Raw genomic sequence first — 26,622 nt, 5'->3', positions numbered from 1 at the left:
AATACTATATGATATTAAAAATGAACAAATTCCAGCTATACGCAATAAGGCGAATGATTCGTAAACACAATACTAAACGAGAAAAGCCAAGTACAAAAGAATTCAAAGTGTGTTATTCTACTTGTATGAAGTTCAGAAACAGTTAAAACTAAATTTGGGTTTTGGGGAATATGTGCTTAAGTGGTAAAACTAAAGAAAAGCAGAGGAAGGGATTTTCAGAGAGGTCAGGGTGTATTGTTTTTGTGGAGAGAAGGGGTTTAATAGGGAAGGCATTTGTGACTTCTTTTTTTTTTTAATTTTTTATTTATTTATGATAGTCACACAGAAAGAGAGAGAGAGAGAGGCAGAGACACAGGCAGAGGGAGAAGCAGGCTCCATGCACCGGGAGCCTGACGTGGGATTCGATCCCGGGTCTCCAGGATCGCGCCCTGGGCCAAAGGCAGGCGCCAAACCGCTGCGCCACCCAGGGATCCCGCATTTGTGACTTCTGAGGATGCTGGCACCATGCTTTTTCTTGGGCTGGGTGGTGGGTCCGTGGGTCCGTGGGTCCATGGGTTTTTCCTTTGTAACTATATATTAAGCCATATATTTATATTTTATTTACTTTTATTTTTTTATTTTTGAGAGAGCGCGAGCGCGCACTCGTGCACACAGGTGCATGTGTGCGCAAGGTGGGGAGGGGCAGAGGGAGAAGGAGAGAGAGAATCTCAAGCAGGCTCCACGCCCAGCATGGAGCCCAACAACGGGCTTGATCCCAGGACCCTGAGGTCATGACCTGAGCTGAAATCAAGAGTCGTATGCTTACCCAGCTGAGCCACCCAGGTGCCCCTTAAGCCACACATATATTTTATGCCTTTTCCTTTGTGTTATCTGTCACAAAAGGATCATTTATAAACATGAAATTCCAAAGGAAAAATCTAGCAAATGATATGAAAGTGGGAGGGAGGGAGAATTGGAGGAAGGAGTCCATAGGTAAAAAATTCAGTTATCAGACAACTATGTGCTAGAGATGCGACGTACAACGTGATGACCATAGTTAACTCGCTGTGTGATGGACAGGAAGGTTTTAAGAGAGTAGGTCCTAAGAGTTCTCACCACAAGGAGAAAATTATTTTCCTTTTAAGATTTATTTATTTGAGAGGGAGAGAGAGAGAGAGAGAGAGAACACAAGCAAGGGAAGGGGGAGGAGGAGGGAGAAACAGACTCCCCATTGAGCATGAAGCATGGAACCCAATGCAGGGCTCGATGAAGGGCTGATCCCAGGACCCTGAAATCCCGACCTGAGCCGAAGTGGACACTCAACCGATGGAACCACCCAGGCGCCCCTCTTTTCTTTTTAATGTCTCTCCACGGGCAGGAGGACATTAGCGGAGTCTATTGTGTTATTCATTTCACAATATATGTCAAACCATCATGCCGTACATCTTAAGTTACACAGTGACAAGTGTCAATTATTTCTCAATAAAACTGGGAAAAAAGATAGGAAAGAAATTTACAAGGAAAATCATTTCTCAAAAGTACCTAAACACAGGTGGTGATGCGTACACACAACAGCACTGAGTATACCTGACGCTGCTGAACTGTGTCCCTAGAAATGGCTGAGATGGTACCTTTTATGTATATTTTGCCACAATTAAGAAAAATTCCTAAACCCCCAGAGAGTGACGTGAACCCCTACCCAAATACTTGGAGAGTTTCGGAAAACTCGGTATTCAAAGATACCAGTTGTTGGGTATAACGTAACAAGCAAATTCCTTTTGTTGATTTTTTTTTCTCCTTGGGGCTTGATGAGCTGACTGTGGTGGAAGAGGAACAAAGGAGGAGGCCTTGCTCCTCAGACATCAAGACTTAACCGTAACCCTAAAGTGATGAAGGCGACGTCTTATAGACCCAGGGCTGGACAGAAGGTCATAGAACCGACCTGAGTGCTCGGAGGTGAACATGCACAGGGAGGCATGGAGGGCCAGGCAATCAGGGGGACGCTGGCTAGCCCGAGAGTTACCCCAGAAACGCACCCGGGGACCTTTCAGGGCAGCTTTACTCATCAGAGCAGAAAACCAGAAACAACCTGCTGTCCATGGGCAGGAAGTTGGATAAACCAATTGTGCTGTATTCCCACAACGGAAGGGAGGGTAGTCGCAGGATTAGATGAAGTGTCACCACCCCTGTGGCTGAGCCTGAGAAATCATGTTGGGCGAGAGAAGCAAGTCACAGATGACACATGGTATGGTTCGTGTAAAGCTCGGAAGCAGCAGAACTAAAAATATATTGTTGAGGGGCTGCATGCCCCTGTGATGTTTACAAGCTGTTAACAACGCGAGGGAATGATAACTGTCAAGTGAGAGGTGATGGAGAGTTCTGGAAGGGAAGTGGGGTGGCGTGGGCAGGGCGCAGGGCAGTCACAGGGGTACTCACCAGTGATGCACCCAAATTGGGTGGGGGGCTATGGGGTTCACCTTATTGTCATGCTTTATAACTCAAGTCTATGACACAGACACTTTTTAGTATGTGTCAATCATTATGTGATAAAAATGGGAAAGTAAGAGAAAAGTGCCCAGACCTAAGCCATGGGGTTACCAGTTCCCACACAGACCAAGTAGGGGAGAGAGTTGCGCACAGAAAGCTGAGCTGGTGCTGCCAGTGGGGTAGGGGGAGAGCCAGAAACTGGGGCATCTCAGAGGCAGAGAGAACCTCCCAGAAGGAAGACGGGTCTCCCAGGTTGTGGCTTCTAGGAGCAGGGAAGGATGAGGAGGACTAGAAAGTGTCCCAGGTTTGGTCACTTGGGGGTGACCCTGGGCTTGGAGGAGCAGTTCTGGGGGAATGGTGGGGACGGACAGAAGCTGCATCGTGGCTGGAGGCTGAGCAACAGGAGAGATGGGCCAGTAGAGACCTAGGGTGGTCAAGAGGGGACAGGCAAGAGGGCTGACTTCAGCCTCCCGTGCGGTGTGGGCGCCCCCACCCCCACTCCATCTCTTCTCCCAGGAACAGCTGGTCAGAGGGGAACACGACTCCAGCCGGACATGCTATTCTGGCCGCAAGGTTGTGACTCTTTGGTCCAGCCAGGACTCCTGGGGGCAGGGACGGGCCTGGTCTCCTGTCCTTACCCTGGAAGTCCGAACCCTGTAGGGACAGAAGGCAGAGGAAACCATAAGGTATGGATGTTGGGGTGCCTGGGAATGAGCCTGGGGCCCGGGCCCGGGCCTGGCCGGTCAGGGTCAGGGTCCCTTCCACAAGCCAGGGGAAGCCCTCTCTGGGTCCCCCGGGTCCCCCGGGTCCCCCTTCCCTATTCCCTGGGCAGCCCTTTCTGCGTTCTGCTGTGTGGACAGACACTGATTTGATGTCCCCTGACCCAGGTGGCCTGTAATATGACGGCCACGGTGGAGAAAGAGCCTGGCTTCCTCCCAGCTGAGGAGGCCCCAGCGGCCACCCTCCCTCTGTTTGCTTTGGGAGAGGCGATTGCTGGGCAAACAGGGAAGGGAAATCCCGGACCGTCTCCCCGGGGCCCCTCAGGCCTGGCTCCTTCCTGGCCTGGTGTGTGTGGAAGGGAGCGAGGGCCGCTGGTGCGCAGGAACCCCGGGGCCTGGCCCCATCGTGAGCGCTCAGACGAACCCCCAACCCAGGGGCGAGATCTGTTCCCGAGCACTTAGCATGTGCGGGCGCTGGGCCGGGCCCCCCACCTGCCAGGGCGCTCTGACGCCGCCCAGCCGCCGGAGGACGTGGGCACTAGGATCCCCAGTTTCCAGGAGAGGAAACTGAGTCTCAGTCAGGGGCACAAGGGGACCAGATGGCCCTGACCCTCAGGGGAGCGGTGGAGCCGTGGTGAGGGGCGGGGCTGGAGGGGGGCCTCCCCCTTCACCTCTCTTTTTCTCCCCCAGAGACTGTGCCGTTATCCAAGGCCCCGGACCAGCAGGTGGAGCCCTCCCCGCCATGGCCCAGCAACTGCCCCAGCCACCTTGGCCCCCATCAGCCGAGGGGGGCGACCCGGGCGCATCAGGGCCCCCAGCCGAGTGGCAGAGCCAGCCCCCACAGGGTCGCAGGGCGGACGGCCTGGCCCTTGAGCCCTGGAGGCTTCTGGAGGTGCCCTCCATTCACATAACACCATGCAGTGACGGAGAGTCACCCCCTGGCACCCCAACCCCCCAGCGCCTACAGCTGCCGAGGACCCCAGACCCGGAGAGTCGACCCCGGGACAGGTCAGCCGGGGGTCGGGGCAAAAAATGAGGTGCTCTCCCTCTCTAGGGACTCATGCTTGAGGGTGGCTGACGCCGTCCAGGTGCGGGAGCTGGAGGGCAGCTGCAGTGGGGCCTGACGGGCAGTTGTGAAGGAGACGCAGAAGGAGAAAGAGGCAACTGGGAACGTGCGCTGGGACAAGTGGCTCCGAGCTCTCTGCTTTCCTGAGCGAGGCCTCCTTAGGGAGGAGGGGGACACCCCTTGGGCACACCCAGGGGTTTACAGACTGCATCGTGACCCTTTAAGGGCCATGAAACCAAAGTAGTGTGTTGCGATCAGCATTTTTTCCAAACAGAAATAGGATAGAATTGAAAATACAGTGTATGAGGTAGTGAATAAGGGTGGTTTCCTGACTTTTGTGACATTACATATATTTCTACATGTCACATATATATTACATATATTGTACTAGAGGCCAGTGTAGAAGGTACGTCTTGCTGCAGTTCATGGGAAGAAAAAAAGGGATAAAAGAAAAAAAGAAAGAAAGAAAAGAACAAAGAAATGGGGACACTTGGGCAGCTCAGAGGTTGAGCGTCTGCCTTTGGCTCAGCACGTGATCCTGGGGTCCCGGGATCGAGTCCTGCACCAGGCTCCCCGTCCTGCTTCTCCCTCTGCCTGTGTCTCTGCCTCTCTCTCTCTCTGTGTGTGTGTCTCTCATGAATAAATAAATAAAATCTCAAAAAAACCCCACAACAACATGTAAGCAAAACTTCTGCAAAGAAATGCTGCCTCTGGCACAAGGAGACAGGAGTCGAAGGTTCGAGGCTGCAGGGGGAAAGAAAGAATCATACTAGCCCTGAATAGAAATATCCAGGTCCAGGGTTTCTTCCAACAATGGACACCAGATAAGAGTTAAGGTTTATGAAATAGGGCTCTGTATATCAGAGTGGAGAAGCCTCAGCAAATAATGATGATGTAGAAACATAAGTTGCAAAATGATACAGTAGGAGCCTAGTTGTGTATCTTTTAAAAGACATCCAACAATAGGGTATATTGTGGTGGCTGCATCCTGAATGGAAAAGTGCACAGCAGGCACCCACACCGGCTTCAGGGCGGTGGGTATCTTGGGGGCAGGAGCAGAGAGAGGAGGGATCGGGAATTGGGCCTTTGTGCCTGGAAAAGTTTGTTTTAAAAAAGAAAAAAAAAAAAAGATCTGAAATGAAAATGGCGAAATGTCCACATCTGTTGGATATGGGTGGTGGGGCTGACCATTTTCTTTCTTTCCTGTTTGAAAGAAATATTCTCTAATTAAAATTCTACAAGTATTTCAAAACAGGAAACAGGCAAAGAGAAGTACAGTTGACCCTTGAGCGACGTGGGGGTTAGGAGGCACGGACCCCCCCACACACACGTGCAGTCAGAAATCCAAGTGTGACTTTTGACTCTAAACTCAGCTGTTAAAAAATAAATAAAAAAGATAAAAAATAAAAAATTAACTTAGCTGTTATTAACAGCTATTAGCCTACTGTTGGCCGGAAAGCTTACCTGTAACACAAACGTGTGTTAAACCTAAATAGGTGTTAACACATATTTTGTATGTTATCTGTATTATACACAATAAAGTAAGCCAGAGAAAAGAAAACGTTTCTAAGAAAATCATACAGAAGACAAAATACATGTGCAGTACTGAATTGTTAAAAAAAAAAAAATCCGTGTATAGATGGACCCACACAGTTCAAACCCATGTTGTTCAAGGGTCGTCTGTATGGAGACAAGAGAACTGTGAGGGGAGGGAGATGACGGCAGCAGGGCCTCTCTAAGGCCCCAGAGGACTTCTATGCAGAGGGAACCCCAAGCTCAAAGTCCCAGGGGCGGGAATGTGTCTGGTGAGTTAGAGGAACAGCAGGGAGGCTGGGCGGCCCAAGGGAATGCAAAAAGGGGACAGGGAGGAGGGGAAGCCAGAATGGGGTCGAGGGCCACACTAGAGCCCCCTGGACCAAGTAGGTGAGGACTTGGCTTTTACCTGGCTTGAGATGGAGCCACCTGAGGGCTGGGAGGCAGGAGGGCCCTGACCTAACTCAGGGGTTCCTAGGTTCCTTCTGGCTGCAGGTGGGGCGCAGACTGACTGCAGGAGGCAGAGAAGCAGTCAAGTCGCTGTCGTGGTGTCCAGCACAGGGGGCAGTGGGGGCCAAAAGTTTAGATCCTGGAGAGATTTTAGGGGTGGAACGTACACGGATTGCTGAGACTTTGGATGTGGTTGTGAGGGAAACAGAGGGGTCTGGAAAGATGGAGTTTGGGGCCCGCCGTCCCCCAGAACGGAGAAGTGGAGTGGGGTTTCTGGGGGGCGGGGGTGCTGCAAAGGTGGGGAGAGGGATAGGAATGGCGTTTCTCTAAGAGGTGGGGACAGCATGCCCATGCCGTGGGGAGGGGCGGGGGGCGTCTCGGCGCGGGGGTAACGAGCCGGGACTGGGGCGGGGCTCACATTCCGGCGTTTCAGGCTCGCGTCCACAGTCCACACCGACCCTGAGCCCCCGCGGGGGGGGCGTCCAGCTCCGCGGCCTACCCCGGGCGCGACCTGGGCCAAGTCCCTTCCCGGCCGCGAGACGGGGCTTCCCCAGCTGCAGGGGGGCTGCCGCCGCCACCCCGCGCCGTCCCGTGGGAAAGCCCTTTAGCGCCAGGCGGTGGGGCCGCCGGGGCGGGGGTGACGCGCCCAAGGTCCCAGCTCGGCTGAGGGCCCGGGAGGGCTCCTTGGGTCCAGCCCTGCGGGGTGTGGAAACCGCTGCGAGGGCGGAGGCGGCCTCCGGGCCGCGCCCCATTCCCGCCGGCGGCGCTTCCTCGGGGCTCGCAGCCCCCGCCTCGCCCCCCACAACCTCCGTCCCGCCCTCGGGGGCGCGCTGGGCCGCAGACCCGCTCCGGGACGCGGAGGGGGCGCAGCCCGTGCCCGGGCCTCGTGCTGGGCTTCCGTCTCCTCGGCTCGCTCCCGCCTCCGTCCGTCTCGGGCTCCGGCTCTGGCCCCTTCCTCTCTCGCGTTTCGGCGTCTCGGGCGGCCCCGGGTCTCTAACCGCCCCCCCCCGCCCCGCCCCGGCCCCGCGTCTCTAACTCGCTCGCCGCTCGGGGCTGGGCCCCGCCCCCCGCCCCCGGACCCAGGGCCCTCCCGGGCGCCGCGCAGCCCCCCTTCCCGCGCGGGCGGGGGCGGCGCCGTGACGCGGCGGGGCGGGGGCGGGGCGGGGCGGGGCGGGGGCTGCGCTGACGCTGCGGCGGCTCCCGCGGCTCCGGCTCCGGCCTTTGTGCGGGCGGCGCGCGGCGGGCGGCGGGCGGCGGCCTCGGCAGGCCCGGCAGGTGCCCCGCGGGGACGCCCAGCTCAGCCCAGCCCCGCTCGGCCGGCCCTGCCCTGAGGCCGGCGCGCCCGCCGCCGCATCCATGTTCGAGTAAGGACCGGGCGGGAGGGCGGCGCGGCGGGGCCGGGGCTCGGCGCTCGGCGCTGGGGTGGGGGCGGGGCGGGGGGCGCGGGCCTGCGGGGAGGGCGCCGGCCTAGCGGGCCGCGGCGGGCGGGCGGGGCTCCGGGTGCTCGGCGGCGCGCACGACCCCCGCTGCCCGCGCCCAGGCCACGGAGCCCGGGGCAGGCCGGGGCGCAGCCGCCTCCCGGCCCGGGCCCCCTCGGGGCCGCCTCGTCCGCGGGAGCTGCTGCGGGGGGGCTCGTGGCCGCCTGGCCTCGGCCTGAATTCCGGGTGCTGGGCCGGGATTGAGCTCCCACCCCCCGTCTGGGCCGCGAACGTTTTCGAGTGTGAATTGTAGGTGTCTTGGAAGTGTGTGTGTGCGTGTCTGTGTTCCCGCTGTGCATCCTGTCTGGCCGCGTGTGTAATTTACGTCAAACTCCATCTGTGACTCCATGTGTTACTGTAAATTCCTTGAGGAGGTTTGGTTGCGACTCTGCCTGTGTCTGGGGGCCCTGCGTGTGTGTGTCTGTGACCTTCCACGGCTGTAGAAGCGTGGATGTGTTATCCCATCCCATCAGACCATGCATGTCTGGTTGTGGCTTTGGTGTGTGTATGCATGTGTCTAGGTCTCCTAGTGCACAGGCAGCTGTAATCCTCCCTGGCTGTGTGTGCACGTCTGAAAAAATTACCTCTGTTTCCATCGGTGGCTCTAAGGTGTCACTAAGTTGCCTGTGTGTCCAGTTGTGACTTGGTGTGTATACGTGGTGTTAACAGCTCTTACCGTCCGTCTCTGTAATTTACCTTGGAACACATTCGTGCCTGGTGCAAATTTAAGTTAGTTACCTGCGTGCGTGCATCTGTGACACTGTGTCTGGGGCCTGGCGGATATGGCTGGAACCCCCTGGGGTTGTGCCTGTAATTTACTTCCGATTACATCTGTGTGTGAAAGTTCCTGTGTGTATCCATACATGACAGTTTTGTATGTGCCTGGGCTTCTGTGTGTGTGTGTGTGTGCGCGCGCGCAGCTGAGCCCCTCAGGGCTTTTGTGAGTGTGAAAGCAAGAGGGAGAGAGATCCCTTGTGGCTCCTAGTGGGCCCGGGACGTTTTTTCCTTCTTTCCTGAGACCCTTGACTCTTTGGAACAGTAACGACTGACACTCCTCCTCTGTGGGAGTTTATAAAGCATGTCCCACGCATTATTTCAATACCGGGCCACTGTGTTAAGATGTGTCCATGACCTCCTGGGTCCTTCCTTCATGGCTCTGTGAGCGTCCAGGTTCTCCCGCGGCCACAACAGCTGACGCCTCCGTCGCTTGCCACATCAGAGCAGGCCTTCACTAGGTCTTCCCCGCCAGGTGGTGAACACCAGGAGGCCTGGCTTAAGTTTACCTACCTTGTACCTGCGTTGGCTGAGTTCCTCTGTGGCCGCTCTTTTAGTTGTATGGCTCTCCCTCTGGAACATGATTTGCTTTCACCTCTTCTCTGAGACCTTCTTGTGGCCATACGTGTGAATGGAATTTTGTGGAGCTTTCTGTGGTTTCCGTGACCCGCTGCAGCTGCATGTGTGCAGCGTGGACAGGCATGTGCGTGTAACCTCTGGGACCTTGGGGCTGTAGCATACTTGTAATTATGCTAGAACTCTGTGGCTCTGCGTGTGAGAGTAGCACACCCGCGATACCACCGCTGTGTGGGGATGGAGTGGGGGGGGGGACTTGTAACAGTGGGGGAAGTACCGTTTGCCTGTGATACTGGCTGTGTGCAACCCACACCACGTTTCCCTTTAGTACACATGTAGGTGTGCAGCTGCCCTCTTTGACCAGAGGGAGCGCTGGGCCTGGTTAGGCCCAGGAAGTCCCAAGAGAGGTGTCTGCGGTGGCAAAACCCTGTTTTCTTCCGAGTCCCTGCCCCCCATAACGGTCCTCAGCCACAACCGGCCCCTCCCTTCCCTGTGCCGCAGCCTGCCTGCTTGGGCAGCCTCAGGGCTGTGCCGCTCTCTGGCACTTCCTCTTCCTCCTACAGAGGAGCACTATCTGGGAGCAGGAACCCTGCCCTGTCTGTGTGTTATGGGGCCTGTCCTTAGGCAACCCTCCCCTAGACCTGTGGCTGTGGGAGAGTAGGACAGGTCTGCATTTTAGCCCAGAGAGGTGAGATGATGAGGTGGGGGTGGGGTGGGGAATGTGGTCACCTCCTCCTTCAGAACCCTTCTGTAGCTCACCAGTGCCCTCAGGGTGAAACCCAAACTCCTGACCAGGGCTACAGGGCCGGAGGGGGGCCTGTGCCCTCCTGTCTGCCTTCCCCTACCCCGCTGCCCACCTCACTCCTCAGGCCTGCCAGGCTCAGTCCTGTCCCTGAACTGCAAGCCCCTGTCCCTAAAACAGTCTTCCCCTGTCCTTTGGCAGAGCTGCTCTTGGTCCTGGGGCTCAGCTCAGGTGTGCCCTGTGCCCACTTAGCCTTCCTTTGTTTCCTTGGCCCTTAAACTTGAACGTGCTTCAGCCTCCCGGGCCCGCCCCCAGGTTCAGAGTCTGGAGGTCTGCAGCGGGTCCCAGGGGTTCCGGGTCTGCCCACGCTGCTCGGGCCGCTTTATAGCAATGACCAGTGTCTGAGGTCCGCATCTCCATTTACACGTTCTCTTGCGCATCGTCCCTGTTCCCCAGCTGGGGTGTCAGGTCCCTGCAGGTGGATGGTATCCGCTTTGCTCACGCGCGGTTAATGAGTATTTAGTGAGCGAATGATGGAGCTTGGGGTCAGCTCGGGCTCTGAGCCCCAGGCGAGGTGTTGGTGTGATACCTGTCAGGGTCGCTTTTGCATCTTGAACACAGGGGCAGTGGCGGGGCCTTGTCCTCCGTTGTCCGACGGCCCCGGTTAATCAAACCAGGGGGCCTTCCACGTGCTGGGCTTTCCGTGCAGTTGACATTGAACAACGTGGGGGTGAGGGACGCGGAGCTGCCGTGCAGTGAAAACTGGTGTGTGACTTTTAACTCCCCCAGAACTTAGCTACTAACAGTTTGCTGTTGACCAAAAGCTTTGCTGATGACATAAACAGTTGATTAACATATTTTTTGGGGGGAGGATACTCTCTGTATCATATACTATATTCTTACAATAAAGCCATCTGGAAAAATAAAACTATTAAAATCACAAAGAAAATACGTTTACAATATGGTACCGTATTTATTGGATAAAGTTCCCGTAGAAGTGGACCCACGCAGTTCAAACCCATGTTGTTCAAGGATCATCTGTGTATTATTACCTCACTGTCCCCCCCAGACAACCCTGTGAGGCGGATGCTGTTATTGCCATTACAGTCAGGCAGAAAATGAGGCCCAGGTGCAGACACTTGCCCAAAGTCACGCAGGGAGTGAGCGGCTGGGGGTTGCCGAGGGCTGGGCAAAGCTCACACCTAATTGATTCCAGGTTCTCAGCCCACAAGAGCAAATGCTCCTGGAGCAGCCCCTTCCCTGCGGAGGGTGGGGAGAGACATTACAGAAAGTCGAGCGGGGGAAGTGCTGATGTGGAAAAGGATGAGGGAGAGCGATTGAGAGGTGGGGAGTGTGGGTTAAATAGAGAGGAAGCCGATTTAGAGAAGTGTCCACTGAACCCTGATGTGAAGGAGGCGAGAGAGTCCTCTGGACATCTGGGAGGAAGGGCGTTTGGGAGGTGAACAGCCAAGGCAGGGGCTGGGGAAGAGTGAGCAAGGGGTTGGTGAGAGGGTCCAGCCCCAGGCTTTTAGCTGGAGGCAGGTGCAGCTCGGGGGAGGGTCCCCAGCCTGACTCAGGTGTTCATAGTTCCCCTCTGGCCACAGGTGGGGAGCAGAGCCGGGGAAGGGTGTCAGGGAGACCTGAGAGAAGCAGCTGCAGTAGTCCAGGGGGAATGGCTGTGGCCCGGGTCACCACCATTTATTTACTTATTTTATTCTACAAACTCATTTCACAAGTGTGACATGAATGCCCACCCTGGGTCCTGTCCTGAGCAATACCGGGGACAGAGCAGTGACCAAGACAACACCAAGGCTTGCCATTGGGGAGCTCACAGACCTGTGGGGGAAGTGGAGCTGTCGTCGGACAAGCGACAGCCCAGAAGTAGTCAGGGCTGGGATGGGGAAGCAGAGGCAGAGAGTGGTGGCAGAGTGGTTAGGGACAGGGTGCGAGCTGCCCGGGGCCCACAGGGAGGCTCTGTCCGGGAGGCAGGGGTGGAGGGCAAGCGTCCTGGAGGACGCACACGAATTCGCTAGGCGAAGAAGGCCAAGGACAGTCTGCAGTGAGGGAATAGCCTGTGCTGAAGCTTGGAGGCGAGAGAGGGAAGTTTGAGGAGCCCCGAGCCGTCCGGGGACTCACCTCCACCCCAGAGTAGATGGAGGCCCCCGGGGTAGAGCCCTGCCCTGACCTAAACCACTGCGTCCTGGGACAAGTGGTTGCTGCCTCGGGTCCCAGCTGCTTCCTCTGGGAAGCAGGATGGCGATACTGTCACGTGCACGGGGTTGCCCGAGGACTAGGGAATCCGAGGGCGAGTCTTGGTACAGGGCCAGCAGGTGTCCCTCTGCCGCTCCCGCTCTCGCCGGCGCACAGATCACTCGTGTAGCCTCCGGTGTTTGTTGGGAGTTCACTCCTGGGTACAGTTTTGGGTGCCGGGGACAAGGTGGTAACTAAAACTTCCTTAATCCACAGTCGGAGGCCACAGTGGGCCAAATCAACAGGCCAACAGGATGAGCTGAGGTTAGTGTGAGGTGGGCCTCGTGGGCTGGGTCCCCAGGGGAAGGGGAACGTTGAGCCAAGCGAGACAGCCTGTTGGGCTGGGCTGCGGAAGGACATTCCAGGCAGAGGGAACAGAAGTGCAGAGGTCTCGACGTGGGAATGCAGTTGGTGAGCTCAGGGACAAAAGGAAGCTGGGGTGGCTGAAATGGAGGATGTGGACAGGCCACCCCAGAGCCTTGGGTGACAGGGTGAGGATTTGGCCTTTACCTGGAATGCAGTGTAGCCAGGAGGGGCTCTGAGCCAGCAGGCCCTGGCCTGAGCCTGAGTGGGTTCCCAGGCTCCCTGTGGCTCCGGGTGGGGAACATACTGCAGGGGGGCGGGGATGGGGACAGGGAGCCCAGGGAGAGGCTGCTGGGATGTCCAGCAGGGGAGGATGGAGGCCGGGCCGGGGCGCTGGAGCAGGGGAAAGGGGTGTAATAGAAATGACGGAAATAGATTTTGGAGATAGAGCAGGTGGGACTGGCTACCAGGTTAGAAAGGAAGAGCAAACAAAAAAATTAAGCAGATGCTTAGGTTTTTTAGCTCAAGCAACTGAGTAGGAAGGGGCTACTCAAAAAATATTCATAAATGAATTAATAATTTTAAAAATGGCAGGTGTCCTTGAGAGCTCACTATATGCCAGGGGCGACTAGAAGCACTTATGCCTATTGATTCCTTTAAGTGCCCAAACAAGCAGATGAGGACACTTATTTATCACCCGTGGGTCACAGATGAAGTCACTGGGGTGCAGGGAATTAGGGAACTGCTCGCTCACTGGGTCCTGCTGCTAGAGGTGGAGGCGAGAGGGTAGGTGGGGGTCGATGGGCTGCTGTGTGGGCCTCCCAACAAGGCCTGTCCCCACACCTAGCCTGTCCCCCCCCATGTCCCTCTTTCTCTTCTCCCCCAGCACCACCCCCCATTCCGGCCGGAGCACTCCAAGCAGCTCCCCGTCTCTCCGGAAGCGGCTGCAGCTCTTGCCCTCAAGCCGGCCCCCGCCTGAGCCTGAACCGGGCACCATGGTGGAGAAGGGGTCAGACAGCTCCTCAGAGAAGGGTGGGGGGCCTGGGACACCCAGCACCCAGAGCCTGGGCAGCCGGAACTTCATCCGCAATAGCAAGGTTGCCACAAGCCCCGCGGGCTGGGGAGACGGGTGGGAGGGCAGGGGAGTTTAGGGTTTCGTTCTGACTCTGCTCCTTTCTCTTGCAGAAGATGCAGAGCTGGTACAGCGTAAGTGTTGGGCAGGGGTCTTGCCGGAGCAGGGAGAGGGAGGGGGCCGGGGGATTGGGTGCTGCGGTCGGCGGCCCTAGGGTCCCACCCTGAGCTGCTGCTTGCTTCCTGTGGGACCTCGAGTGATTGCTTAACTTCTCCGGGCCCGTGTCCCGGGAAACTGTCCCAGCCTTACAAGGCAAAGGGGACACCCGCTGAGAGCCCGTGATGCTGGTGGGTGGGTGGCGCAGGGACCGGCTTGTGTGCACCGCGGTCACCGTTAGTCCTGTGTTGGGGGCAGCGGCAGCCGGGCGGGAGCCGGGCCCCAGGAGACCTCAGAGAGCTGGCGGGGGGCTGAGGGGCTGCCGGGCACTTTGTGGGGCGGGAGCAGGGGTGCGAGCCCCCCTCCGGGTTCTTCCCTCCCAACCTCCCCCAGATGCTGAGCCCCACGTACAAACAGCGGAACGAGGACTTCCGGAAGCTGTTCAGCAAACTCCCAGAGGCCGAACGCCTCATCGTGGGTGAGCCCTGCCGCCCGGTCCCAGTCCCCGTCCCCCCGCCTCGCCCGCCCGCCCTGGCCGTGGGCCGTGTGTGTGACTCGGGTGTCTGCTGTCTCTCCCCTCGGCCACCTCAGATTACTCCTGTGCCTTGCAGCGCGAGATCCTCCTCCAGGGCCGCCTCTACCTCTCTGAGAACTGGATCTGCTTCTACAGCAACATCTTCCGCTGGGAAACCACAGTGAGCCGGCGGGGGTTGGGGGGACCAGGAGGGGCCGGGCCGGGCCTCCTCTGACCGGGCCTCTCGTCTTCAGATTTCCATCCAACTGAAGGAAGTGACGTGCCTGAAGAAGGAGAAGACAGCCAAGCTGATCCCCAATGCCATCCAGATCTGCACTGAGAGCGAGAAGGTGCGCCGAGGGCCTGGGGGGAGTGGGGGGCTGGGGTCACTGGTCCTAGCCGTCCCTCCCACCCCGAGCCCTGTTTGTTCTGCACCCCGAGCTCTCAGATCCCTCGCTTTCTCTTTCTTTCCCCGCCACCCCGCTGGCCTGGCCGAGGCTCCCACCACCTCTGACCTGGACCCCCGACAGCAGCCCCTCGTCTCAGTCCCCTGGTCTGTCCCCTCATGCAGCTGCTCGGGGGTAATATCTATAGTAAAATTCCTCCCTCCCATAAATCTGTCAACTCAGGCATCCCCTCTCCTTGGAAGCCTGCCCTGACTGTCCGTTCTGTCCTGATGATTGTTGCCTCGTGGTCCCAAGACGGCTGCCTGACACCAGTGACTCAGACAGGAAGGGAGAAGGGAGTGGTGGGGAGACTTCACAGCAGACTTCCCGTTGTGTTTTATTGGCCAGATGTGGACTAGGTGACCACCCCCGCTGGTCGAAGGAGACCGGGAGAGTGCCCTGGGCAGCCCCCTCACAGCCCGTCTGGGGGCAGGGCCAGGGGTCGTCTCCTCATCACGGGGACTCACAGGATGAACATTCTGGGGCGGGAATGAAGGGATGCAGGAGTGGATACATCAGGATGGAGATCGGGGCACAAAGTGTGGATGGCGATGGAGCCTCCCCTCCCTCTGGCCCTGCCTGTTCTCCGCCCCCTCACGCCCCAATCTCTCTCCTGCAGCATTTCTTCACCTCCTTCGGGGCCCGGGACCGCTGCTTCCTCCTCATCTTTCGCCTGTGGCAGAACGCGCTGCTTGAAAAGGTAGGTCTGGATGCGAACGGATGGGGGGCTGCGGGGATTCATGGCACCGGGGGCGCCAGAACTGGAGGCCCCTTGGCTCCCCTCCGTGGGCATAGACCCGTCAGGGGGCCGCCAGCAGCTCTAGCGCCAGGCCCTGCCCATGCGTACACCTCGCCGTGGTCCCTTAATTCACCTCCACAAATCAAAAATGCTCTGACAGTGAGGGGGTGCCTCTGTGTGTGTGGTAGCAAAATCTGACCTGAGCTAACGTGGCTGTTTATGGTCTACGTCCACACTGGCTAATAGAACTTTCTGCCATGATGAAAGCATTCTCCATCCATGCTGTCTGCATACAGCAGCCCCTGATCATCTGCGCCTACTGAACTCTTGAAAAGCGGGTGGGTTGAAGATCAGCACCTTTAATTTTATTTAAGTGAACTTGAATGGCTGCACGTGCTTCCTGTACAGCACAGGCTACATTTATCTCCACGTGACTGACTGTCCATACGCCTCAGGACAAAAAATGTTAACGTGGATGACTGGGGTAAAGCTTAGACATAATCGTAATTCAACATGAAGTTATGGTTTCTATCCGAGAGCATATTCAGCCAATGATTCTCAAACTGTGTAGCTACAGGAACCCTTTATACTCTAAATGATTGTAGACTCCAAAGAACCTTTGGTTAAGTGGGTTATATCTACCAGTGTTTACTGGATCAGAAATTGAAACTGGGGAAAACTCTTAAACATGGGAATACACGAGCACACGCTGCATTAGCCACCAGAAAAAGACAGCATCACATGTCACGTAGCCTCTGGAAAATTCCACCATATACTAGTGTGAGAATAAAAGTGAAAAAGGCAAGTAGCGTCTGACACTGGCAGTAACACTGACCGTACTTATGAAAATAATTTTGATGTTGTGGATCTCCAGAGAGGGTTTGGGGACCCCCAGAAATCCTCCTTGGACCATACTTGGAGAACCTGTGGTATATGTTACACTGGTTACTGAATATAGCACATTCATCATTGTTGGGACCATATTACTACATACCGTATAGGTGCTGTATTATCTTTCTTAAAACCCCAGACTTCTTAATTTTGACATATGTCTTGCCCCAGAGGTTTTGAGTAAGGGCTTTTAGACTCTGTGCATTCCCAGGGTCTACGGTGTGCTAGCCTGCAGGCTCTCCTGCCTTGCCCACTGTGTTTGCGTGAGTTTACTAAGTAGGATACAGTCGGCTGCAAGTCACTGAAAACTCAACCACACATGTTTGAAGCAAACAGATCCTGAATTACTCCATGAATCCTAATAATAGCTAATACTTAGGGTGCTCCTGGGTGCCAGCCCCTGCTCTGAGCATTACATGCATTGGTTCACTTTATCTTCACAACCACCCTTATGTTTCACCAGTGAAACATGGAGGGGTAGCCTTGCCCGTGGTCATGAGAGTTTTCAGCAAGGGTGGGGTTCTGACCCGTGGCCCGTAGGGTCTGTATCATACTGATGCTCCTCTAACCAGAGGTCTGGAGGCAGGCAATCCAGGGTGGGTTTGAGGGCTCCCCCCATGTCATAAGGACCCCACCTCTTGTTTATTCTCCCACACTGTCTCCCTTCTACATATTGATGTTTTGTCCACATGCTTGTTGCCTCGTGTTGCAAGATGGTGGCTATGGCCAAAGGCTTCATGCCCTCCCTCACATAAGTGTCCCAAACGTGAAGGAGAAAATAGGTGGGTAGAAAGGGGACCTTCCTTTATCAGAGAGGGAAAGCCCCCTTTAGACCAATTTTTCTTTGCGTTTCTTTGGCTAGAACCAGGTAGCATAATCACCCTCAGTTGCAAAGGAAAAGATGGAAAAAAAAAAAAAAAAAGGAAAAGATGGAAAAATTGGTGTAAACCAGTTATAATTTATCTCTAGGGCTGGGGAAGAGTTTCGCCCCAAACAAATTGAGTTTCTGCTGTGAGTGAGGGAGGGAGGATAGATGTCAGGTAGGCATGGCATGATGTCTTTACTGCTGGCCTCAGAAGGCCAAACCTGCCCCTCCAGCTGTGCTGTGCTCATGTCCTGTCCTCTTGCGGGCAGTGCCAGCCATGCCCATCCTGGGGGGCGAAAGTGCCAGACAGGAGCCCGAGAGAGGGACAGTGCAGAGTCAGAACCTCCAAGGAGGGTACAGGCAGAGGAGGCATCCGAGGTCAGTCCCTGGAGCCAGACCACTGGGGTTGGAGTTCCAGCTCCATCACTGAGGAGCTGAGCCACCTGGAGCAAGTAACTGAACCCCATCAGACAGGGACTTTCCTACTTCATAGCCCCCAGACCTGGGTGCAGAGTTAAGTGCTCAGTCATGTCAGCTCTCATGAGGCAGCTTGCCCAGTGGTTAGCTCCAAGATCTAGAGCAGCATGCCCCACCCCCCACCTGGGTCACACCTCACCACTGCCACTTGAGCACCTCTGTGCCTTAAAATGACCATGTTAGCACTTTATAGAATTGTTTTGGAAGATTCAGTGAGTGTGCCCATGGGTTGGAGTTAGAGGAAGGCCTGGCACTTGGAAACAGCTCAGTGGTTGGCTCCCCTGCTACTGTTATTACTCCTCCACGATGCTCCTCCATTATAGCCTTCAGCTACTCTGGCCAGGAACTCTCGGGAAAACAGGGGCAGCACAGCAGGGATGGGTGGGAGCCCTGGCTCTGGAGTCGGGCTGGGCTTGAATCCCTGAGCTATTCCACTTGTGGAACCTCAGACACATGTCCCCCCCCTCCCTGGGCCTCCCTCATCTTCTCCTCTGTACACCTGGAAATGCTAACCTCTTGTGAGGACCTAAGGGGAATGTCCTGAGCACCCTGACTCCTGGTGATGGGGAATGGAGCAGGGTTGGGTGAGGGCTGGGACTGGAGACTGTGCTGCCCTCTCGTGGACACCACAGGGATGCAGAGCCCAGGGAGTGGGTGGGGGGCGGGGGGGGGGCGGGTGGCGGCTAGTGGGGACAGGGATGGAAGGGCTCTGGCCTAGTGAAGTGGAGGCCAACCCCATGTCCTGCTTGCCCAGACGCTGAGTCCCCGCGAGCTCTGGCACTTGGTGCATCAGTGCTACGGCTCAGAGCTGGGCCTCACCAGTGAGGATGAGGACTATGTCTGCCCCTTGCAGCTGAACGGTCTGGGGTGAGTCAGAGGTTGGTGGCTGGTTCCTGGGGTCGGGGGAGACCGTAGGGGCTGTGTGCAGAGCTTTTGGAGTCCTGGGTGGACCGAGGTGGGTGTCCAGCCTGGGAGACCAGGAGGGTGTGTGGGGTTCAAAGGTACGGTGATCCCAAACCCTCCCCTTTCCCCGCAGGAGCCCCAAGGAAGTGGGAGATGTGATTGCCCTGAGTGACATCACCCCCTCGGGGGCAGCCGACAACAGCCAGGAGCCGAGCCCTGTGGGTTCGCGCCGTGGCCGCCTCACCCCCAACCTTTCCCGGGCCAGCAGTGATGCAGACCACGTGGTGAGCCCAGGATGGGGGACAGAGGAGGATGGGGAGTGCTGTCAGGGAGAGGGACAGACCGGGGCGGGGGGGGGCGGCAGGATGGAGAGGGGGCAGCCAGAGGGCCAGAGAAGAGGGGGTTGGAGGGGTAAGGGAGGAGATGGACAGAGGGATGGGGTAAGGAATGAGAGAGAGAGAGAGGCAGAAGGGCAGAAGACAGGAAAAGACTCTGAGACAGAAGAAGCAAGACTTGGATGGATGGGAGGATGGAAGGGTGGATGGACAAAGACAGATGAGGCATGGAGGCATGGAAGGATGGGTGGGCAGGAGAGGCACCCAGGCACCAGGCACCCTGGTGGGGCCGAAAGGGGCCCTCATCTGGGCAGCCCCAGGGCCCCTTGCAGCACGCCCCCCCAGCGTTGGTTTTCCTACAAATCCGTCTGGCCAGTGTGGGTGCACGGGGGCCTCGGGCTGGAATGGGGGTGGGACGGGGCTGGATGGAGCCTTTCTCCGCAGGCAGAGGAGGACAAGGAGGAGCAGACAGACAGCCAGCCAGACGCCTCCTCCAGCCAGACAGTGACCCCGGTGGCTGAACCCCCAAGCACAGAGCCTGCCCCGCCCAACGGGCCCGCCTCCCTGGGCCCCTTGGATCTCCTGCCCAGTGAGGAAGTGTTGACAGACACCAGTAACTCCTCCTCGTCCACAGGGGAGGAAGGTGAGGGGGCGGCCCCGTCCTCCCCGTGGGTTACCCGTGACCAGCCTCACCCAGGCTGGCGTTAGCAAGGGGTTCACTGGCTCGGGGGACTGGAAGCTCCAGGGGCGGGCGGGTAGGGCATTCAGATGGCGAGGCAGCCACCTGTCCTGAGCTCCGCCGGGCAGGCAGCGCAGGGATGGAGAGGAGCGCAGGCTGAAGCCGGATCCCCAGCCAGGGGCCCAGTGCCGGCCACACTGCCGTGGGACTTGGGGAGGCTGTTTAACTCCTCATCCTCCTCATCTGAAAAATGGGGGCAGCGATACTAATACCCACTTCATAGGGTCCCTGCTAAGAGACCTTAAGGACCACAGGGTCCCGTTAAGAGAATGAAAGGAGTTAATATGCGAGCAGTGCTCAGCCCACTGAGCGGTGGCTCTTGTTACTATTGTGTCCGTTTTTCCTGTGCCAACTTCCTTCTCAGGAAGCCTGTATTCTCGCGGGGGCCCAGGAGCCCCAGCCCGGGCCCCCTTGGCACCCCTGGCCCCCCTCGGCCTAGCCTAGCAGGGAGAGAGCGAGCTTCTGAGCTTCTCCCATGGGCCGCACCCCGAGCTCTCTGGGCTCTGATTGGCCCAGCTTGGAGCACAGGCCCACCCCCGGGCCCATCAGTGTGGGCCAGGGTCACGGGGCGGGGTGCCCTGGGCGTGTGTCCCGCGTGAACCAATCGCGGTGGCTCTGGCTGAGCCTGGGGCAAGGCCCTCCCAAAGCCACCCGTGTGGCAGAAGGGGGCCAAGCTGCGCTCCGGGGCAGCGCCCGCCCCCAGCACCCCCAGCCCGGGAGGCCAGGGTGCAGAGGGGCAGTCGCCAGGGGGAGACCGGGGAGCTGCCCTGGGGGGGATGCACCATCCAGCGCCCCTCTCGCCCCCCAGCTGACCTGGCCGCCCTGCTTCCCGACCTCTCCGGCCGCCTCCTCATCAACTCCGTCTTCCACGTGGGTGCAGAGCGGCTGCAGCAGATGCTCTTCTCAGACTCGCCCTTCCTGCAGGGCTTCCTGCAGCAGTGCAAGTTCACAGGTCGGGGGGGCCCCCAGGTGACGGGGGCGGGGGTGCGGGGAGGACGCTGGGCCTGGCCGGCATCGCCCTGCGCGTTGGTGCGGCTGCCACATCCCGGAGACCTCACCCCTCTGCCTCGCAGCTAGCTGAGTGCCTCGGGCAGGACTCTGAGCCTTTCTGCCTCAGTTTCCTCATCTGTACGTTAGGGGTGTGATGATAGTCCCTGCCCTGTCTGCGGCCTCCGAGAACTCTGAGTTGATACTAGAAACGAGCCTCGAACAGCGGTAGGTCGGGAGCGTTTAATAAGCCCAAGCTCGCGATCACACACTTGCTGCAGAGGCCGGGGCAGATGAGTTCGAGAATCTAGAGAAGCGCAAGTCACGGGCGGGCTGGGACTCTGCACGTCAGAGGGCTGTCAGGTCACAGACAAGGATGGAAGGATGGATGGAAGGATGTGAGATTGGAACCACGAGGCCTGAAGGAGGAACTCTTCTGGGGAAAGGGAAGGAGACGAGGGGAAACCCGGGCGGCCAGCGGGGCACCTGCAAAGGCCCTGAGGCCAGGGGCGGACCCTGGGAGGATCCCTTGAGGCCGGGCCTCTGTGGCTGGTGTGGCGAGGTGAAGCCACAGCGCCAGGGATGTGGAAGGGTTCCCGTGGGACCAGGCGAAGAGCTCAGTAGGCTGTGGAAGAGCGTCAAGCAGCGAGGGGCGAGTCAGATGCTAGTCTTCCTGTTTCTTTTTTTTTTTTTTTTTTTAATTTTTTAAAAATTTATTTATGATAGTCACACACACACACACACAGAGAGAGAGAGAGAGGCAGAGACACAGGCAGAGGGAGAAGCAGGCTCCATGCACCGGGAGCCCGATGTGGGATTCGATCCTGGGTCTCCAGGATCGCACCCTGGGCCAAAGGCAGGCGCCAAACCGCTGCGCCACCCAGGGATCCCTTCCTGTTTCTTTATCGATGTGGGTGGAAATGAACCCCGTAGAACCCCCTGCAGGATGAGTGAGACCGTGCCTGGGGTTCCATGCGTACGTCCTAGAAGGACTGGCACATCAGATTGAGGAACTCAAATTCTGTCCGGGTCCCTGGAGAGCCATGGAGTGTTCTAGGCAGGTTGGGGGCAGGGGCAGGCTTGGCTTTAAGAAGCTACGCCTGGACCTCAGTGGAGACTGGCGCCAGAAACTCGGGCGGGGGGGCGGAGTGGGACCCTGGGCAGGCAGGGATGGGCTGAACCAGGAGCCACGCTCAGGAGGTCAAGTGAACACACGGGAGGGAGTGTCCAGGGCAGGGCCCAGGGCTCTGGGGAAGCCTGGAGGGTGTGTGTGGGGGGCTACCCCTGCGACGGGACCCCGAGAGGAAGGGAGGTTTAGGGGAATGCCGAGACCAGTGGGGGAGCTGGTGGGTATGAGATGTCTGGGGAACTTCAAGGGGAAGGTGTTCAGGAGGTCACAGGATCCTAGGTCGAAGGCTTAAGGGAGAAGCCAGGACGGGTACAGAGAGGGAAACTGAGGCTGCAGGAGCGGACGAGATGGCCCCAGGATGGGTGGGTGACGAATGTAGGGAAGAGAGAGGTCCCAGCTCTGAGTATTCCCAACACCTGTAGTTTTAGGGTGTCCAGAAGGAAGGTGGGCCAGACACGCGGTGGGGGTGCGGAAGCAGGGCAGGTTTGGGGGCGAGTCCCCAGAGAACTGGAGTTCTTTCCCACGGCCTGCGGGCAGAAGACTGGAGAATGGTCTCCTCATTGTGTTCCTCCCTCTTGCAGATGTGACCTTGAGTCCCTGGAGTGGGGACAACAAGTGCCACCAGCGCCGAGTGCTGACGTATACCATTCCCATCAGCAACCCCCTGGGCCCCAAGAGCGCGTCGGTGGTGGAGACACAGGTGGGCCAGGCAGAGGGGCTGGCGGGGTGGGGGGCACGGCCCGGGTGGAGCGGCCCTCACCCCCGCACCCTGGTCTCCGCAGACACTGTTCCGGCGTGGCCCCCAGGCGGGCGGCTGTGTGGTGGACTCGGAGGTGCTGACACAGGGCATCCCGTACCAGGACTACTTCTACACTGCCCACCGCTACTGCATCCTGGGCCTTGCCCGGAACAAGGCCCGGCTCCGGTGGGTAGCGGCCCCTCGCCTGGCGCTCTGGGGGTCCCGGGGTCCCTGCCCCGCTCTCCCCAGCCCAAGTCAGTTGCTTGCACCCTGCAGAGGAGCGCACGTGTTGGGCCCCGAGGCCTCTGACCTCGGAACAGTAGAAGGCAGAGCGCAGGGACTCGGGTCAGCTGTTGTCCGCTCTGGAGGCTGTGCTCTGTGCCTGGTGCTGTTCCCGACAGCGGGGGGACAGCAAACCGGAGGTGTCTGGCCTGGGCTGCCACTGCCCGGGAGGGGGAAGGTGGGGAGGAATGGGTTTGGGGGAAGATCAGGAGCTCACGTTTGGGACGTGGAGAGCTGTCTCAGGGACCCCGGGTGGAGCTGGGGCACAGCAGCGTGACGGAAGAGTCCGGGGCGAGGTGCAGGCTCCGCTGCTGGCGTGGGAGGGCATTGCTGAGGCTGGGACACTTGCCAAGGGGTGCTTGTTTGTCTGTGGGGGACCAGGGGCCCTCTCTGAATGGATGGACGGAAAGCACCCGCTTGGAATGGTTGGAGTCAGACCCTGATCCCCTCACCCTGTCCCCCCAACCCCAGAGTGTCCTCCGAGATCCGCTACCGGAAGCAGCCCTGGAGCCTCGTGAAGTCACTCATTGAGAAGAACTCTTGGAGCGGCATTGAGGATTACTTCCACCACCTGGGTAGGGGACAGGTCGGCCAGGGCGGGGACGGGGTCGTGGCCCGGCTAGGTCCAGCCATGCGGAGGCCTCCCTTGTGTCCACAGAGCGAGAGCTTGCCAAAGCCGAGAAGCTGTCCCTGGAGGAAGGCGGGAAGGATGCCCGAGGATTGCTGTCAGGCCTGAGGAGGCGCAAGCGGCCCCTGAGCTGGAGGGGTCACGGCGACGGGCCCCAGCACCCGGACCCCGACCCCTGTGCCCGGGCTGGCATGCACACCTCGGGTGTGTCCCTGAGGCCGGGGCAGGGCAGGCGGAGGAGCGGGGGCTGTGGGTGTGCTGGGACGGGTCTGACTCCTTGGTGCTCCCCATCAGGTTCCCTCAGCTCGCGCTTCTCGGAACCATCCGTGGACCAGGGCCCCGGGGCGGGCATCCCCAGCGCCCTGGTTCTCATCAGCATTGTGTGAGTAAGGGGCCCGGGCTTTGGGGTCGGACAGGCCCGGGTCTGCGTTCTGGCTGTGTGACCTCGGCAGGTGCCTGGCCTCTCCCAGCGTCTGCTGAAGCCAGAGCGTGGGCTCACCCCGTGGCCTAGCGGAGATGACTGTACCGCTCCGTTTGTTGTGGAGAAGTCTGTCCCGCTGGGAGAGGGGGACCCTGGGGGCTCTGGGAGGTCGGAGGGGGGCCTGACCTCACCCAGGGGGCAAGGAGGGCTTTCTGGGGGAGCTGACGCCCAAAGGAGGTGGAATGAGGTGAACCGGGAGAGCAATGGAAAAGAAGCGCTGTCACTTACACATCTCAATCCTGTCTTCTGTGCCCGACCCTCACTTGGGTGACACTGGGGACAGTAGTGACTAACAGACCTGACGCCAGGCCAGAGAGCTAGGGGTCAGGGCCGGGCCGGGGAGGCTGGGGGAGGCTTCCTGGGGAAGCAGAGGTCACTCACTCAGCCCCTCTGGGCCTCCGTTTTCCAGCACTGGCCAGAGAGGGGCTGCCTGGCGTGCTGGGGGGCACTGGGGGGGCTCTCATGGCTGGGCGGCTCTCACCTCCTTGTCTTTCCGTTGCTGCTTCCGCAGGATCTGTGTGAGGTAGGGCCCTGCATCCTGCACCCCCCTCACTTCTCACCTCAACCCCCAGCTGCAGCCCCTTGTCCCTACCTGAGCCCCCAGCTCTCCCGGCAAGGCGGCCTGCTGTGGCAGTTGAGGGCGGGGGTGTCAGATGGGCCTGGATTTGACCCCTTGACTTTGCTGCTGCTTCTGGTCTGTCACCCTCTCTAAGTCAGCCTTGTCCTCTGAGAAGGGAGGTGATTGTGGTGCCCCTTCAAGGTGTGGTTGTGTGGGTACCGACTTACGAGAGCATCTGTGTCCTGACTCTGACCTCTGACCCCTGCCCTCAGCCTCATCGTCCTCATCGCCCTCAATGTCTTGCTCTTTTACCGTCTCTGGTCCCTGGAGAGGACGGCCCACACCTTCGAGTCCTGGCACAGTCTGGCCCTGGCCAAGGGGTGAGTAGATGGCCTGCAGGGGATGGGAACTCGGGCAGGTCCAGAGAGGCCACGGCCCTGCTCAGGCCCTGCTTCCCTTCCAGCAAGTTCCCCCAGACGGCCACGGAGTGGGCGGAGATCCTAGCCCTGCAGAAGCAGTTCCACAGCGTCGAGGTGCACAAGTGGAGGCAGATCCTGCGGGCTTCCGTGGAGCTTCTAGACGAGGTGAGGCTCTGGGGCTGCAGGGCCCCGTGTTCAGATCCCAACGTGTGGTAGATACATTTGGGCCTCAGTTTCTTCCTCTGTAAAACGAGGAAGCCATTCATAGTCCCCAGCTCCCAGGGTTGCTGGAAAAATGGAAGAAAGAATCGGCTCTCATTGGAGGAAGAGTGTCCACGGTGTGTGACTTCAGGGATGGCTGAGTCCAGCCACCCCCACGCCATCTCTTGACTCTGCTCACCCCCAGAGTTGGCTTTGTTTTGGGGCATCCTCCCCTCCCACCCCTGACCGAGGCAATAGCAGCAGCTCCAGGCTGACCTGAAAAGGAAAGAGCTCATTCTCACCAGCTGCTGGGCTCACGCGTCCATCGCTGAACCGGTGACAGCGGCTGGGGGCAGGCGGGGTTAAGGCTGGGGTCCCATCCCTCAGAGGGATGGCAGGGCCTCCCCATGTTAAGAGAAATTCTGATGATTTTCCTCTCCTAAATTGCCAAGGGCACAGAGTCAGCTTCTCGTATTGGTTCACCACAGACAGATTGAGCCGGGCTGTTCTCTGGGCTAAAAGGACCAACTGATTTGCCCCTCGAGGCCAGCCCGTGAGAGGGATGCTCTTGTTACCCGCCGTCCAGCAGATAGGGATGCTAAGGTCTGAGAAGTTCAGACGTGCCCAAGGTCACCCAGTGGGGAATGAGAATGGCCTTCCCGTGTGCCAGGTGCTACATGTTTGCCCGTCAGAACCGGAGCTAACCCTGTGGAGCAGGGCTGTGACTGACCCACCTTTCAGCTGAGGGACCGGGGCAGGGGAGGGGCTTGCCCAAGACCATCCAGTGCGTAGCAGGGCTGTGACTGGAACCTGGGCCATCTGGGCTCCTCCCATCGGCCGCAACTTAGAAGTTACACTGGGTGCAGTAGGCTCCCCTGTTGTCCCCGGCTGACCTTGGCAGGGGGCAGGGCCCCTCAGGTCTCTCCCCAGGTCCTCAACTGCAGGAACCCCTATGGGTGCTCACCCCCCACCCTGCCCTTTCCTTCCTCCCAGATGAAGTTCTCGCTGGAGAAGCTGCATCAAGGCATCACTGTCTCAGATCCCCCCTTCGACTCCCAGCCACGGCCCGATGACAGCTTCTCCTGAGGGCAGACACCCAGCCCTGCGGCCAACCCCCCCCCCCAGTGGACAGATGGACACAGAGCCTCGGCGGCCACTGCTGGCACGGTGTGAGCGCCGGGAGCCTCCCGCCCACCCCTCCCAGAGGCCCAGCCAGGGACCACGCAGACATGGGGACCACAGAACCGAGATGCACTTTAGACCAGCGTGTGCGAGTCCAGCTGCCATCGCCTGCCCAGCCAGGGAGCTGGCCCGGCCTACGGCAGGCCCCTTCCGCTAACTTATTTTGCCCAGCTGGGGTTGTGGGGGGTGCCTCTGGGGTGCACGATTCCCTCAGCTCTGGGTTTAATGTATTATATTTATTTGGGGTGACAGAGCCCCAATAAAGGGTTGGAAATGGCTGTGGCTGTGCCTGTGGGGTCCCTAGGAGCGGGCGGGAGCCTCCGGTTGTGCTGAAGGGGGGGAATCTGTCCATTTTCAGGGGCTGAGTCATTAACACGATCTGGGACTCTCCAGCATCTTCCACGAGCTTTGCGTCATCAGGGTCCCGTGCTGGGGCTGTGAGGACAGACTTAGGTGCCTGGAGGCCTGGGTTCAAATCCCCTGACCCTTAGCAATCATGCAACTGGGGTCAACCCTTCTGA

At 58.6% G+C, this 26,622-nt stretch overlaps 1 protein-coding gene and 1 long non-coding RNA gene across 6 annotated transcripts; one reads left to right on the top strand and one right to left on the bottom strand.

Moving 5' to 3' along the window:
• Window positions 1-1,148: 1,148 nt before the first annotated feature.
• LOC144287825 (uncharacterized) lies at window positions 1,149-7,209 on the bottom strand. The gene is made up of 2 exons (XR_013355579.1): window positions 6,653-7,209; window positions 1,149-6,373 (listed from the first exon to the last, which is right to left on the bottom strand). It is a non-coding gene; the product is annotated as an uncharacterized LOC144287825 (long non-coding RNA).
• GRAMD1A (GRAM domain containing 1A) lies at window positions 3,913-26,379 on the top strand. Of its 5 annotated transcripts, XM_077855165.1 has the most exons (20): window positions 7,576-7,598; window positions 12,271-12,318; window positions 13,244-13,454; window positions 13,543-13,563; window positions 13,979-14,063; window positions 14,177-14,280; window positions 14,354-14,449; window positions 15,165-15,245; window positions 18,272-18,384; window positions 18,554-18,704; window positions 19,200-19,398; window positions 20,303-20,446; window positions 22,192-22,310; window positions 22,393-22,535; window positions 23,103-23,206; window positions 23,290-23,463; window positions 23,554-23,641; window positions 24,572-24,679; window positions 24,745-24,883; window positions 25,913-26,379. In XM_077855165.1, exons 1-20 carry the CDS (start codon window positions 7,591-7,593, stop codon window positions 26,003-26,005), a joined length of 2,229 nt encoding a protein of 742 aa, XP_077711291.1. In that variant the 5' UTR covers window positions 7,576-7,590; the 3' UTR covers window positions 26,006-26,379. The 5 variants fall into 5 exon arrangements, with proteins under 5 accessions (XP_077711287.1, XP_077711276.1, XP_077711297.1 ...); XM_077855161.1 differs by lacking the exons at window positions 7,576-7,598; window positions 12,271-12,318 and adding an exon at window positions 3,913-4,193 and having other exon boundaries at window positions 24,763-24,883; XM_077855150.1 differs by lacking the exons at window positions 7,576-7,598; window positions 12,271-12,318 and adding an exon at window positions 3,913-4,193.
• The last annotated feature ends 243 nt before the right edge of the window (window positions 26,380-26,622 follow it).

The sequence above is a fragment of the Canis aureus genome, chromosome 1 (assembly GCF_053574225.1).
Source record: "Canis aureus isolate CA01 chromosome 1, VMU_Caureus_v.1.0, whole genome shotgun sequence".
Classification (NCBI taxonomy): Eukaryota; Metazoa; Chordata; class Mammalia; order Carnivora; family Canidae; genus Canis; species Canis aureus.
Note: the sequence above shows the minus strand (reverse complement) of the source record. Positions and strands in the feature narration are given on the sequence as shown.

Excerpts from the sequence above, each read along its gene's own strand:
- GRAMD1A (XM_077855150.1), top strand. The coding sequence starts at position 3,928 with ATGGCCCAGCAACTGCCCCAGCCACCTTGGCCCCCATCAGCCGAGGGG. Across the intron at positions 13,455-13,542 it reads ACTTCATCCGCAATAGCAAG|AAGATGCAGAGCTGGTACAG; the intron begins GTTGCCACAAGC and ends TTTCTCTTGCAG. Across the intron at positions 23,464-23,553 it reads GGCTGGCATGCACACCTCGG|GTTCCCTCAGCTCGCGCTTC; the intron begins GTGTGTCCCTGA and ends GCTCCCCATCAG.